Genomic DNA, 15,454 nt, shown 5'->3' with positions numbered 1-15,454 from the left:
CATTTAATATTTACTGAGCATCTACTATGTATTAAGCCCTGTGCAAAGTTTTGGGAATGAAGCCTTTGTGGACCTTGTGACTTGGTGCAGAAAGTAAACAAGAAATGATGATAAAGGACAACAAAGGGTTGATATAGAAAGTATCAGATATTCTAGGAACAATACTGAAGCAAGGGGACCTTAACAGAAGTGGAGACCTGAAACATGGTGGAAGTGAACCAGTTAGGGAGAGAATGTGGAGTGCTCCAGGCGGAGGGAACAGCCGAGACAAAACCTGGAGGTAAGAGAGAATGGTATGTTGGAAGAACGAGAAAAAGGCCCGGTACAGCTGGGCTAGAGACAATGAGAGGAGTGTGGCTGGACTTTGAGGACATTGTCTAAAGCACTAAGGAATTTGGACTTCAACCTGAGGCCAAGAGGAAACAGCCTGGTGGAGAATAACATCTTTCAAAACATAGGGTTCTGGGAACAAATCAACTAACTGAGCTCAAAAGGTGGGCAGTGAAAAGACTGGGGCATACTATTTCCATGTTTGTCTTCATGTTCTTGGTGCAAAGGCTCAGCCCTCTTGAAAGTAGCGTGTAGGCGGGCTGCAGTCCCCCCCATGCTTCCCTGCCCCCCAGTGGTCCCCCCACCCCGTCCGTGAAGCCAGTGGTCATGAGTTTCTTGCAGACACGCTTTCCTTAGACCCTTCTGGAACTGTAGAGCCGCAGAGACCATCGCCAAGAGACTGCCAAAGACTCCTGATTAACAGTTGGACCAGTTGAGGCCCAGAGAAGGAAAGTAACTTGTGTGTGGCCCCACAATAAGCCTCAGGCTTCTGACTCCCTCTTATTTCCCCCAAAGAAACTGAACACCAGGGCTGGGACTAGGATGAGGCAAGCCAGGCACCTAGGGTGCAAAATTGAAGGAGGCTTTCACTCTCGGGTGCCAGTTGAGCACTTGCAAGACCCTAGGTGCCCACTGGCCTCCTACTCCTGGCTCTGTGGGACACACCTTGAGGACAGAGATTACAACTTCCGGAAAATTCTCTGACATCTCTCATGGTGTTTACATGTTGCCAGGCACATATCTGGAGGGTCACTAGATGCCTACTGAGGATAATAAACAATGGATTTCTGACAAACTGATAGGTGTACAGACATTTGTATCTTTGGGTAAATACGACCTTCAAAAGACAACAGAACAAAGGGAAGACTGCCTGAGCCTGGAGTTAGAGATCTTGATTCTGGTCCCTGCTCTGCCACCGATTTACTGTGGGAACTTGGGCAGATTGTTCTTCGTCTCTAGGCCTCAGGGAAATAAGGCGGCTGAATAACATTTATTGAGCACATGCTCTGTCAGCTGCTGTTCAAATGCTTCTGTGCTTTAACTCAAAGACTTTCTGGACTTCAAGGTTCCCTTCCCTTCAACAGGCTGTGGTTTAAAGTAAGAAAGGCTTTGTGGAGAATGTGGGACTTGAGACAGAACTTCCAAATTCCCACGGGGACAATATCGCCAATCAGAGGAAAGGCATGCTATCTCAAGGCACTTCTCTGCCAGAAGACAGGATCGCCTGCCTCAGAACCACCTTTGGAACATGTCTGAAGGCAAATTCTCAGCCTCTTCCTCCAGAGATTCTAATACAGTGATTCTGGAGTGGGGTCTGGGAATTGACTAGAAGCTTCCCAGGTGACTCTGGTAGTCAGGCAGATTTGGGAAGCACTGATCCCAACACATTCCCCTATCTATGAACAGGATCATACCAAGACAGCCTAGACCTATAGCTGCCTACCTCATCAACGGTATCTCCGAGCAGAGAAATGAATTCTTTGGTTGATTAATGCAACAAATATTTAGCACCTGTGGTTGATTAATGCAAATTCTTTGGTTGATTAATGCAACAAATATTTAGCACCTGTGTTCTAGGCCCTGGGCCAGGTGGTGATTATGGGCCCTACTCTCAAGGAACTTCTGTTCTGTCTCTCACTTCTTTTAGAAGCAAGTTATCTAGCCAGAACCAGAAGGGCATCAGGAGGTCATCAGCTAATCCCATCATTACACAGTTGGGGAAACCAAGGCCCAGAGGGGGAAAGCAACATATTCAAGACTACACAGTGAGCAAATGTATTTTCTGCTCCCAAATCGGCTGAGGTATTCCAGTGTTCTTTCCAGGAGGGGGCTGCATTCAAAATCTGTGCCGTCCACTCTTCGCGGCTTTAAAAAAAAAAAAATTATTTTAGAGAGAGCTCGCACACAGGGGGAGCAGCAGACGGAGAGAGAGTGAGAATCCAAAGCATACTCCTCCCCAAGCACGGAGCCTGATGTGGGGCTTCCTCCCACTACGGTAGATCGGTAGATCGTCACCTGAGCCCAAAACAAGAGTCCCATGCTCAACGACTGAGCCACCCAGGTGCCTCCACTCTTTGCTTCTTGCTAAACCTGCATGGAGCAAATGTTCCTAGCAGTCTCACTTCAGATCTTGCTGTCATTTTTAACCCTCAACATTCCTTTAACTGGAATGGAGGAAGGAGGAAAGAGGGAGCACCACGGGGTGTTTTACAAACCTAGGAGTAAGAAATATTTCCTAGGATTGAGCCTTCCATCAGTTCTTCAGTGATATTTTAAAGCCCTGTCCCCTGGCTGTGCTGGAGAACATTGTGCCTGTCTCCTCTTGCACTTTAGAGCCCAAAGAAGAGGGGGCAGCCTCATGGGTTGACAAGGACCGGCTCCCATTTCTGCCCAGACTTGCTTATGTCACTGTCGCCCGGAGCCCAGGGAGGAGAAGGAGGGTAAGTTGTGCCCGCCCCTGAAATGCCAGCCGCCCTGCGATTGGCTGCAGGGGCTCCGGCCCGGCCGCGGATTGGTCATCGCTGAGGGCTTGAAAGGTGGCTGAGAGCATCGGACACCTCAGACGGCGCTGGCCCGGGATCAGACCGCGTCTCTAGCGAGACGCGCCCTCTGCCCGCCATGGCCCGGCTGTTGCGGGCGTCCTGCCTTCTCTCCCTGCTCCTGGCTGGCTTCGTCCCGCCGGGCCGGGGGCAGGAGAAGTCGAAGGTGAGTGAGCCTCGGGGGTGGGGGCCCGGCGGGACGAATAGAGCCCGTAGGTGTTCATCTGTCGGTGGCGAGGCACCTCTCTTCCCGGACTCCCCTCCAGCAGAGCCAACACCTGGTGCGCTGACCCTTAACTCTGGTTCCCCTCTCCGCCTCCGGGACCCCCACCCTGCGCGCCCGTGTCTTCGCAGTTTCATCAGCGGGAGATCTGGGTGCCCTGGGTGGGCAGAATGAATAGGGAGGAGGGTCACTCTCGCCGAGTTGACCCCGTCTACCCCACGGTTACCTCAGTGTCGCCTTGCTACGTGCGTGCCAAGACTGTCCCTTGCTACTCCCCTCCAGGGGGGCCTGAAGGGGGCGGGGGAACAGAAAAAGGCTAGAGACTCGGCGTCTGGGTTGGCTGCGGAGGTTCCCCGGGGAGACTGACAGGCAAGGAGAAAGGGAAGGAGCTGGGTGGTCCCCGACTGGAAGAATTGCGACGAGGGCTCTTCTAGCCCAGGAATTAACGCAGGTAGATATGCCCACTTGGGTTCCAGGGCGTTGGTAGAAGAGGCAGAGATCTGTGACAAGAAGCACTCTGGATTGGCAGTGCACAACCCCCAGGACCCTGGCTAGACCCTCAATCCTTTCTGGCCTCCGTTTGTCCATCTGTGGGGGGCGGGGTGGAGTGGGGAGGGTGGGGCAGGGGCACAATGAAGCTGATGGTTTCAGAGCGAATGCTTGGAGAAGCTGCAAAATCCACGCGGTGCTCTGCGAAGGTCTGTCTGCGGCAGCCTTACTACCCACCACCCACTGCCCACAGCAGCCTGAGCAAACCTGGTAGTTGGAGAAAGTTGCGGACTGCCAGCTCAATAGGAAAGGCAGAATTTTCCTGAGCCTTCATCTATCCCCAGCAGCATGTGTGACCCTTAGCTATAGTGGGGATGCTGAAGGCAAGAGTGGGGTGACCCAGCATACTTATCTCCTAGGATAGCACCTGTAAAAGTGGGCCCAGCAGACTGCTCTTCTCCCCCAGGGTGGGAGGCAGAAGCCAGGCTTAGGTATAGACCCAAAGAGAAAGATTTGTCTCCACCCTCCCAACACACAGACACACACACACACACACACACACACACACACACACACACCCCACATGCTTGTGTAAGCTCAAGAGAAGCTTTGAGCTTCTGTCTTTCTAAAATCTTCTAGGTCTTTATTTTAAGATCTTAAGAGTCCATAATTCTATTTCCAAGGTTCTATCTACTGTTCAATTAGCCCATTCCACACACAGGGTTCCTTCTGCATGTTTCTATCCCGCCATCCTCTCCTGTCCTCAGCTAAATCCTATTCAGTCTGTTTCTCTTTGGAGTAATCCTAGAAACTGGATGGCTATGAAGGCATTTCGCCCCCCCCCTTCCCCTTTGTATCCAGCCCCGTTCATTATCCCCAGCTCAAAAGGCATTTTCCAGGTTAGGGATGGGACTGAGTTTCAAGATTGTGATATGGGGTAGAGGTAGGGGTAGGCAGGCCAGCACCATGGAGTCAGCCCTTGACTCTCAGTTTGGGGAAAGACATAGAAGATTGGGCACTGACTCGAGAAGGCTGGAGGGAAGAATGTGGACTCCATGAATAACTCATCACAGCTGTGGTTTCTTTGCAGGACTCTGGGGGAGGAATAGGTGGATTCAAAGAGAACAGGATGGGTATGGTCTAGAAAAGTCTTAGGGTGAGGTATGATTCTATCAGACGCAGCCAGTTAGGACTTGCTGACTAACGACAGTCTGGGCATGTCCATCTCTGCTCTCAGGCCCTTAGAGTCGAGATGTCATAGCTCCGGATTCTAAGACTCAACCACCTACCTTACCTCCGACTCCCAGTGCCAAGGGTAGGATGGTGGGGCACATGAGGAATGGGATGGGCAATAGGGGACAGTCTTGGAGGGATGTCTGCCTCCTCCCAGCTCAAAGGGAGGAGCCGGATAATGAAGAAAATCCTCCTTCCCTTGCTGTGTCCCCTCTGCAGTCCAGCTTCAAGCTACCCAGGCTCCCTGTTCTTGCTGTGCAGAAAGACTCTGCAGAAGCTGGAGAGGGTAACAACAGCTGACGTGCATGGGATCCTAGTAACCGCTGGTTTCTAGGTGACTAAACAAGGCAGAGAGAATCATGGAACCGCAGGCTGACAGAGCTGAAGAGCCCTTAAGACAACACTGACTCTGAGCCCATCTGACAGGCGAGCAGCCAGAGCCCCACAGAAGGGAAAGGAGTCATCGCACAGAGTCAGAGTTCTGGCCAGGCCCAGAACTCAGGTCTCCTGCCCCCAGGCCCAGGCTCCTTTCACCACCCCACACTTATGGCAGTGGTAGATGGGAGAGGAGAAAGGTCCAAGAGCAGAAGTCCAAGCCAGCCAGGGTTCTGGCTGAGACCCCCTCCAACGCCCAAGCCAGCAGCACTCTGCCATATTGCCCAGCCATGGCAGGACTGGAGCGCCTGCACTGCCCACCCCCTGCCGCCTCTTCTGGCCTCCCTGTTTAAGGTGCGGGGTCTCTGGTGTTCATGGGCCCCAGAGGAGGGAAGGGGGCCCACAGCTCACCTAAGAACAGCTCACAGCTCACCTAAGGCTCAGTCCTGATCTAGGCCATGGCTTCCACCACCATGGGCCACCCTCTGACCCCCCTCCGTCTGAACCCACAACCCTGGCCTCAGTGGCCCCGGTAGACAGCTTCGAGGCTCTGCCCTTATCCCTTCTCCTGGAGACACCTCGTAGCATCATCTTCTCTACACTGGCTGGGGACCACCAAAGCTTCTTCACGATAACGGAGGAACCTCAGGGCTTTTCCCTCTAGCTGTAGGAAGAATAATCACCATCTCCTGATGTGGGGATTTCTCTCCAAGAGGGTTTCAAGACCGTTTTGATTTGCACATAGATTCTTACAGCCATTTGGGGAGGCAGGTGGCATTATCCTCGCCCGTCAGCCCACTGAGGCTCAGAGAGTAAAAGTGACTCGCCAGGGCCACAGAGCCAGCAAAGACTAAAAAGGCTAGTGAGAGGAGAGTCCCCTCGCCCCACCCCCATCCCGAAGCTGTGCCCAGAAGTGGGTCGTCCTGTTGTTTACAAGCTTCTGTTATTTCGACAACCTCTTGGCTTTTGTTCTCTTCATTTCCCAGAATTTGTCTTTGGATCAGGGTGGAGGGGTGAGCCGGGAGGCCTTGCCTTCTGGCTGCTGGACCTCTGCGGCCAACAGGGCTGGGTTTGTTGGGCTCTCGTTGTATTCTGTGGGGGAACTGACCCAGCTGGGGCCAGGGAGGCACAGGGGCTAGAGGAATTAGGGTTTGGACCTGCCTCCAGCACCCACCAGAAGTCACAGGGCATGGAATGCCAGTCTCACGGAAAACAGGGAGTTGGCACCGAAGCCAAGAAGAGAGCTTGCAGCTCTCTGGGAATGGCTTTTTGGAGGGAGCCCTACCTCGCCTGGCTCAGCAGGCCTACGACATTTCCCAGACTGAGATGGCTTTTCTACACCCTCCTGGGGCCACACCCCGCCAGCCAGATGACTCTCTTCACCCAGTCGGGCCCAGGTACCTCACCTCAACAGCAAGCCTTCCAGGACTGATGGGGAGGAGAGGGTGTGGATTTGCTTCTCTAACTCCCACCACCTGTCTCTGTCTCTCCTGACCTATAATGCTAGTTTGCACTTCATTTGCTTATTGCCTTGGCACCTCTCTCCTCTTCCATCACGGCCAGAGGTGACCTGATACAATGCTGGCAATCATCTTCCTTTCCCATCATGACCAGCGCCGCTGCTGACTGTGTGATGGCTGCCAAGACACCCTTTCAAGAGTAGACCCAGGTTTTCGTGGCCTGAACCAGAGCTGGGGTGGGTGTAGAGTGGAGTGGGACGCAATGCCCTGCTGGTTGGCAGTGGTCCCATTCCTGCTTCCCCGCTGCTGGTGACGCTGGCAAGCCATCACGGCTGAGCATAGCTGATCCAGCTCAAGGTTCTCATCTTGGAGAAAGAGGAAACTGAGGCCCAGAGAAGAGAAAGGGCTAGCCCCGGACCGCACAGGCAGTTAGTGGAGAGCTGGATGTGGAATCCAGTTCTCCCACCTGAGTCCATTGTCCGATACTTGTTCTGGATTTGACTGGGGCGCAGCAGCCGGGCACAGAGGAAGACACACCGGTCATCCCAGCTGCACACTTACAGAGAACATCTCCCAGGGGCGAGGCCCTGTTGCTTTCTCCTTCCCAGCACACCAAATCCTTCTGGCAGGGCTCTCCCCTTCCTGGCTCCTCCTACTTCCCTATATTTTAGCAACAGCCTCAGCTTTCCAGTCCTCCAGATCTGAATCACCCCTCTCCACACGGCCCCTTCCTCCCTTCTGTTCAGCTCCTTCCTTCACAATGCGGTCGTTCAGGCCCACATCATCACCTGCCTGGCTGGTTGCAGCGGCCGCCCCAGGAGCCTCGAGCAGCGCCTCCCATAAGGCAACCACCTGTCCCGGCACGGTCTCTGTCCGGGCCTGGCAAATGTTTACATGTGAGCACGGGAGGCGAAGTAATGGTCACAATAAGCAGTACGGCAGGGTTCCACACACTCATCAGCTGATTAAGTGCTTTCATAAGCACTCCCTTGCACAAGGAAGTAGACCTCAGTTCTGGTCCAGTTCCAGTTCTCGGAGTGGTCTTGGACAAGTCACTCTCCCTGTTGGTATCTTTCATGATCTTGAAAATGGAGATGCCCAGGTTCCCTTCCGACTCTCACCGCTCCCTGGTGCTGGTCTTCCTCTGTTCCAGACGGACTGCCACGCTGACGTGAGCGGCACCATCTATGAGTACGGAGCCCTCACCATCAACGGGCAGGAGTACATCCCCTTCAAGCAGTACGCTGGCAAATACATCCTCTTTGTCAACGTGGCCAGCTACTGAGGCCTGACAGGCCAGTACATTGGTAAGAGCCCAGCCCCGCTCCCCTGCTGTGGGGCTGTTTCTGCCAGTTGGGCACATTTTAATCACAGGAGCTTTTTTGGTGCAAGTGGGAAGGGGTGACCATGATCATGAGATTCCAAGCCCTGTATCCCAATTCTATTGCCTTCCATATTTCCGTGAAGATGACTATATAAGCCTGAGGTCTGACTGCCTTCAGATTATGTTCTAGAAGATTCCCAGTGACCCTTCATCCCTGGGCACCCCACCTGCCCTGAAAGCAGAGGGATGGAGGAGATTGGGTCTGTGCCCGGAATGGTCTTCCAGTGGAGTAAGAGATGGTAGCTTTATCCTGCTGAGAATTTCCCATCTGCCCTCAGCCCCATCTGCCCTAGTGCTTCTGTGGGCCCCCATGTGGAAACCAGGCAGTTAGACCGAGGCCCTGGGTACGTGTGTCAGTGGCAATCCCAGGTCTTTCACCCAGGTTTCGTGATCCTGGTATCCTCACTCCCCTCTGCTGAGCCGGGGCAGAGGAGACAGCCAGGGGGAACAGGCAGGCCAGAGGCATCTGACCGCACCCACAGGAAAATGTCGTGGGGCCGAGCACAGTCCGCTAGCAGGGTTGGGGGGAAGCAAGGGCAACCTGACCCCGAATGTCTGCCCGGCAGTTTCAGGCAAATTCCTGGAAGTGGAATGATGGTGGGCTGGATGGCCCAGTGGGCACTGGGTGCTCTTGTCTAGAATACTTCTGTCCAGCCCTTGGAATAGAGCAGAGCGTGTTTGTGCAAGAGATGGGCTGGGTGCTGGCACTGAGGGAACTGGGGAGCTGGGCCAGGGCCTCCCTTCGATTCCCAAACTGCCAGGAAGTCCTCTGCCTTCTGCCCAGGGATGTGTGGCTCTTGCTCTAAGAGACTCAATCTTGAGAGTCCTGAAGGAGCCCTCAGCCTACTGGCCCAGTGGCAGCGGGCAGCTGACTGACTACGGATTTGAGAAAGGGCACTGCTCTTTCCTCCCCAGACCTCTAACCCAACCAGACTGGTCAGGAGAATGGGGCTTGTATCCCAGCCTTGTCACACTCCCTGGGCAATCTTGGGCAAGGCCCTTCCCCTGTGAGGCCTCGGTGATTTCAGCTCACAGTGGGTGAGCAGGTAAGAGTTGTGCGGATGAGGCAGGGGTCCTTGATAGTCTACCTTCATCTCTGCTCTCCCTCTCCCTGGCCCAGAACTGAATGCACTACAGGAGGAGCTTGAACCATTTGGCCTGGTCATTCTGGGCTTCCCCTGCAACCAATTCGGAAAACAGGAGCCAGGAGAGAACTCGGAAATCCTACCCAGCCTCAAGTGAGTGCTTGCTTGCTTGGTGTCCTGAGAAAGTTTCCCTGAGAAAGCACAGCCCCCCTGTGCCCCAGCCGAGGTGCCAGGCCTCTCTTGCATTGGACCCTACTCATGATGGGTACTTAGCCACCAAGAACTACACTCCTCTTCCAGGAACCCCGGTCACTGGCATGAACGGAAGAGGGGTCGGACACAGGGATGACTGCGTGTGCACGCATGATGGGATGGCGGGGGCGGGGGTGGGGGTGGCGGGGAGAGTGCACGCAGGGGACAGGGTTACTGAGAAGGTACCAAACCAGAAAAAGAAGCTTGCACACCCACACCATGCCTATGCCCATTCAGTACTCATCAGCTCCCACTGCCTGGTGAGGAATAAAATCCAGATTCCCAACGCCCCCGCCCCGTTCAGTCCCTTCTTGTCATCTCTGAGCCCTAGGCCCCATCTCCTTGGGACCCACATAAGAACATTCCTTGTAGGTATGTCCGACCGGGTGGGGGCTTCGTCCCCAATTTCCAACTCTTTGAGAAAGGCGATGTGAACGGGGAAAAAGAGCAGAAGTTCTACACGTTCCTGAAGGTGAGTGCACAGCCACCCCTGTGGGAGTCGCTCAGCCTGGCTGACCCTGGTTCTGGACAGAGCTGCAGTCACTCCTGGCTCCAGCCCATGTGGAGACAAGGCCCGTGCCACCCGCCCCCACTTCTGGGCCCCTGGGGGGATTTCTTGGCATCTATCATTCCAACCCTAAGGCTTGGCAGACCCTAGGATCTCAACAGCCCATTTTATAGATAAGGCCCAAGCAGGGCCCCAGAAGGGACAACCTGCTAGAGCCAAAGCCAGTCCTGGGATTCCATTTTCAACTCAAAAACTGGTGCTCTTTGCTCAGTGCCAGGCTTCTGCTACCTCCACCCCGGAAGGCCTGGAGAGGGAGGGTGGGAAGGGCCCCAAGCAGGGTTGACGCTCTTATCCCCGCTGCAGAACTCCTGCCCTCCCACCTCAGAGCTCCTGGGCTCACCTGACCGCCTCTTCTGGGAGCCCATGAAGGTCCATGACATCCGCTGGAACTTTGAGAAGTTCCTGGTGGGGCCAGATGGTGTACCCATCATGCGCTGGTACCACCGGACCACGGTCAACGCCGTCAAGATGGACATCCTGGCCTACATGAGGCGGCAGGCGGCTCTGGCGGTCCAGGGGAAGTAAATCAGACCTGCCCGACCCCGTGTCCACCGTGCAGGGGCTGGGGAGGGACTCCGTTCGGGAAGGAATCCATTTCTCCAACCACACCACACTCCCACCATAGACCCCTTGCTATTACACCAAGGCCCCAACCTGACACGAGCATGTGCGTACGATTGCGTCTGTACCGCTATGCACGTGGGTGTCTGCACACATGCCTACAGGTGTGTGTGACCACGTGTATGCATGAGTGAACAGCCACCTGTGTCTACCTGCATGAAAACGGGGAATGCGTACCATATGCGTACGCACAGCTGTGCGCTACAGAGTGCGAGAAAATACCTCCCCTTTCTCTCCAATTCTGACCCCCATAACCATTCACTTTCAGCTGAGCCCACGGTAAAACCAGCTCTAGATCCAACTGTTCTGTTCTGTTCTGACCTAGACCTCAGCTTTGGGGCCAGCATCTCCCATTGCCTCCAAGTATCACCACTGAAGGGCCCAGAAGTTTCTGGGTCTACCACACTGCCCAGTCTCCCTACTCTCCACCATGTAGCCCCTCTCCTTCCTGAAGGGCCCTCCCAAGCCCCCTACCCCACCCCATAGTGCTCCCTGAGAGCAGCCAAGGCAGATGTGAGAGCAAGGGCCACGTCCCCCGTGTCAGGAATGGCATCTCCATGAAGGAGGGGCCCGAAGCCCTTATGGGCGGACCTCCCCCGAGCCTGTCTGAAGGGCCAGCCCTTAGTGCATTCAGGCTGAGGCCCCTGGGCAGGGATGCCACCCCTGCTTTTCTGGAGGATGTGCCCTCTCCCCTCACCCTTGTCCCTGGCATTAGACCCCAACCCCCACCCCCGGTCTGCCCAGTAAAGGCCTTTCTGCAACAGCTGAGCCTACTGTGGTGCTTCCTCCATGGGGCCACCCTCGCTGGGTTGGGTGGTGGGGCAGGGCGGGGGGGGGAGTTGGGGGAAGAAGAAAGAGATGGAGGGAGTGCTTCGGGCCCCTGCTGTTTGGTTTCTACCTAGACCCACTCTGCTTCTCTAACTTGGCATTTGGACTTTACAAAACCAGTTCCCATCCACACTCACTCCCTCCCACAATTCTCCAGGCAGCTGGGGCTGAGACGAGGTCGTCCATGTGACAGGTGAGGAAACAGCCTCACCAAAGGGCCGGCCTTGCCCACTGCCCCCTGACCTGTGAGGGGCAGGACTGGAATTTAAACCCAGGTCACCTGACTCTCAGCCCAGACTCCTTCCACTGCCCCTGGGTGCCTCACCTTCAGAGAGGCTCAGAGCAGAGCCCCGGGGCTATCTGCCAAGAGCCCTGGTGATGCTCTCAGGGGACTAGGGGAACGGGCCCAGAAAGCAGCACTCTCATTGACGGGGAGGGGGACGCTAGCCAGGGCATAAAAGAACACAAATCATAGAACACTGATCTTCAGCTTGGATTTATGTCCAAGATTCGTGCAAACAGCTGCCCAGGGACAGCCAGCCACCCTGATCTGGGCCTCTGGCACCCCAAGCCTCCAGCTTCACGGTGGGCCGCTCAGCACATGTGGCGGCGGGGCCTTCATCCCAGGCTGCCATGGCGCTGGCAAGGCTGCCGTGGGTGGAAGTGGCCCTGCAACAGGACGCCTGTCATTCTCTCCTGCTTCTGGGAGCAAACCCGCTCTTCCCGCAGCTCCTCAGAGGGGAAGGCTTGGGCATGGGGCGGGTCCAGCTACTACAGAGCTTGAAGCAAAAATTACACACATGAATGGGACATGTTCCACAGAGGGGCTGGAACCACTTCCAGGGAAGTTTCAAAAGGAAGAGGTCTCCACTGCACCCCTCTCTTGAGACTGAGGTTCCCCAATGATTCCACAAAGCATGGCAGGTCAAAGTCGGATGAGGCCTCTCGCCACCTGGTTGCAAGGTAGTGAGTTTCTCCTGGTCACCCCGAAGGAGAGGCCAAATGGAAGCCTTCCGGGTGGAGCCTCTCCGGTCTGGAAACAGTTTACTTCGGGCTGGGGCACAAGCCAGTGGCCCATCAGCCTCCCATCCAGCCAAGGCTCTGGCCACACAGAGAACACGGCCTCTAGTTTTTCAGCAGTCTGAGATCAGGTGGCTCTGTAAAATGAAGGTGGAGCCAAGTGACATAATCTGGTCTCACTGAGGCCCCTCACGGTCATTTTTCGTAGACTCTAAATAAAGAAAAACATTGAAGACTTTAAAAATGATGGGGTACAGGAGGTTTCAAAGGCCTACGGAAACCAGCAAGTAACAATGGAAATCACAGAGTTGAGTGCTGCTGAGCGCCAGGCCCTGGGCTAGGACCTTAGGTACATCTGTCATTCAATCCTTGCCCTGCCCTCTGAAGCAGGCAGATTATTTTCCTTTTATGGAGGAGGGAGTAAGGGCACAGAGAGATTTTTAAGAATTTGCCTAAAGTTCCAGATTTAGGAAGTGTTTGAGCTTAGCCCGTCTGGCTCCAGATCCCAGAGGTGGAGCAGTTCTCGGGGTGGGGACAGCCCTGCCCATTCGCCCCTCATCCCAGCAGCATCCCAGGGGCTCCACACAACCTCTAGGGCTCTGCCAGGAACCATGAGAAAACAGCTGACCAGCCTGATGCCTCCTCCCAACCGCAGTGCCTCCATGTCATCCTGCAGCCCCTGCTTGCATACCTTTTGTGAGGGGCCCTCTCCCTCCCGGCAGAGCCGGCTCTGGCTCGGCAAAGCCATAACCCATGGAAAACACCTGTTTGTGCTGAGAAGGACTCGGCTCCCCTGCTCCCTGCCAGGAGGCAAGGGAGTGCCTTCGGCCCCGCAGAGCCCCACGGAAAGCAAAGGCAGTCACTGGGGCCCCGGAGTCCTCCTGTGACCTGTGAACCAACCTCTGGTCCTCAGCTGCTGCTGGTCGGCACCATGACCGGATGGAGCTTTTCAAAGTGCAGATCTGATCTCTCACGCCACTCTGCTTTAAACATGTCCAAGGGGGGCACATCATCGCTAGGATAAAGACTAGCCCCCCTGTCCATCATCTGCAGGTTCCTGTTCAGCCTGGACTCACCCACCTTCCTGACCTTGCCTCGCCCAGCTCTCCTTCCCCACCTTGTCCTCGGCTTCTCCAGTCTTCTCTGGCCTTCTCTCCATCCTCCAGTTGGCTTCCCTTCTCCCCTCCCTCCCACCAGGGCCTTTGTATTTGTCATTTCTCTGCAAGAACATCCTCCATTGTTCCCCCTTTGCCTGGTTAATGCCATGCGCTCTGAGGGTCCCGACTCCAACGTCGCTGCCCCCGGGCCCAGGTCAGGCCACCCTGCTAACTGCTCTCATAGAAACCTGCTCTCCTTCCTTCAGGGCACCTAAGTGCAATCAAAGGCCCGTCTGTGTGACTTTGTGTGTGCATTTTATTCATTTCTTCCTCCCTCACTAGGCAGTAAGCTCCGCAAGGGCAGGAACCATTATCTGTTTGTACTCACGTGGCTTCCCTGGCACCCAGCAGAGCACCTGGCATTTGGACACCACACTCAGATAAATGAATGAATGACTTCAACCCCCTCCCTCCGCAGTCACCTCCCCATCCTCTCAACACTGTTGTGGAACGTGAGGTCTCTCTTCCACCAAGAGCAGAAGGTGGTGACATCATCCCCAGACTGGGCCGTTCCTGGCAGGTAAGAGTATCTCCCCAAGGAGAACGCAAGACGCAGGACTAGACCGCGCTCACCTGGTTCCACAGGCCTGGCTGTGGGCGAGTCCATCACTTGGGAGCTCTGATTGCGCATGCCTCCACAGGGCGGCCGCCAGGTGTATTCTGGCTGCAACGAAAGTGGTGCTTAGTAGTCAATAACCACACTCAAAAGTGACAGTAGCGGCCACCACGCCAGCACAGCACTGAACACGTGCTAATCCAGTACGACTGAATCCTGACGAAAACCCAGGGGGCCATCCCCATTTTACAGGTAAGGACACTGAGGCTCAGAGGGGTTAAGAAACTCGCTGAAGGTCATCTAGCCAAGAAGGCAGCCAAGCTTTGGTTCTAGGTCTCTATAACCCCAGAGCCCTTCTCCTAAGTCCCGCACTCCACTCCAGCGTAGACTGCCAAGCGGATGTGTGTAAGGACCGGGCAGAGCAGAAGAAGCTGGAAGAGAGGCCAGGCAGGAGGCACTGCCACTGTCCGGGTGGGAGCAGGGATACCAAAGCAGATGGAGCGGACGGGACCGGGGGCAGGAGCTCTTTGGAGAAAGAATGATAAGCAAATAAAAGGAAAGAAAGAAGGGAGGGGAGGGGACAGGAATGCAAGGGAAACTGGGAAAGGGGAAAAGAGAAGGAAAGCAAAGGGGGGAATGCATGGTGAGGGTCTGGTACCTGGTTACAAGTGCAAGTTCTAAGAGAAAGTCAAACCCAAACTCTGATCCCCGTGGCCTGCTTGGCTGGAGGGAGCCGTCCTTCCTGCCCTCCCTCTGAGCCTTTCCTGTCCTACACCAGAGACCCTGAGCAGCTTTGGGCTGGACGGTCCTGCCTGGCTCTGGATATCTGCCTGCACACCACAGTGCTGTTCAGCCAAGAGCCAAGGATGCAGTCTCAGACCCCCTCACTTGACCTCGCCCTCTGCAAAGTGCGTGGGCTGGCCTCTCTGTGTGTTCTGAAGGGGGGACACAGACTCACCAGATGGAAGAGGCGTGAGTTTGGGAGTGGGGGTGGGTGCTCCACGGCCATGGGGGGCGGAGGGTAGCGGATCTGGGACCAGTCCTCAAAGCCGTGGTGTGGTACCATGGCTGGCATGGGCGTGTAGGCATAGGGGTAGGCCCCGCACAGATGCTCTGGGTGGGGCTCCAGGTGGTAGCGCTCCGCCGAGGCCTGCAAGAAATGTTGACATCGGGCTCTAGCCTGTGACAGGCCATCCCCAGTGACACCCGTCTCCTCTCCCTTTCTCTACTTGGTATCTTAGTTCTCTGAAGGCTGGCAGATGGGCACAGGTGACCGGTACAGGGGCACAGGTGGCCGGTACATGGGCACAGGTGGCCAGTACAGGGGCACAGG

The 15,454-nt window shown here is 55.4% G+C and overlaps 2 protein-coding genes across 9 annotated transcripts in view; one reads left to right on the top strand and one right to left on the bottom strand.

Annotated features, from left to right (window-relative positions):
* Positions 1-2,876: 2,876 nt before the first annotated feature.
* On the top strand, positions 2,877-11,323 carry GPX3 (glutathione peroxidase 3). The gene is made up of 5 exons (XM_025867219.2): positions 2,877-3,036; positions 7,804-7,957; positions 9,155-9,272; positions 9,744-9,843; positions 10,243-11,323. The coding sequence occupies exons 1-5, from the start codon at positions 2,950-2,952 to the stop codon at positions 10,462-10,464; spliced, it is 681 nt and encodes a 226-aa protein (XP_025723004.1). The 5' UTR covers positions 2,877-2,949; the 3' UTR covers positions 10,465-11,323.
* Positions 11,324-11,868: 545 nt separating this feature from the next.
* The window catches only part of TNIP1 (TNFAIP3 interacting protein 1), a 49,664-nt gene continuing 46,078 nt past the window's right edge, over positions 11,869-15,454 (bottom strand). For 5 of the 8 annotated variants that reach the window (XM_073890753.1, XM_073890773.1, XM_025867215.2 and 2 more), the window contains 3 exons: positions 15,080-15,271; positions 14,139-14,229; positions 11,869-12,619 (listed from right to left, as the gene is read on the bottom strand). In XM_073890753.1, the coding sequence (XP_073746854.1) occupies positions 12,585-12,619; positions 14,139-14,229; positions 15,080-15,271 (318 nt within the window). In that variant the 3' untranslated portion in view covers positions 11,869-12,584. The remainder of the gene's footprint in view (positions 12,620-14,138; positions 14,230-15,079; positions 15,272-15,454) is intronic. The other 3 variants (XM_025867211.2, XM_025867213.2, XM_025867214.2) reach the window with 3 other exon arrangements.

Source organism: Callorhinus ursinus, unplaced genomic scaffold, assembly GCF_003265705.2.
Source record: "Callorhinus ursinus isolate GAN/ISIS: 27379988/994484 unplaced genomic scaffold, GSC_fseal_2.0 scaffold3, whole genome shotgun sequence".
NCBI classification, from domain to species: domain Eukaryota; kingdom Metazoa; phylum Chordata; class Mammalia; order Carnivora; family Otariidae; genus Callorhinus; species Callorhinus ursinus.
Note: the sequence above shows the minus strand (reverse complement) of the source record. Positions and strands in the feature narration are given on the sequence as shown.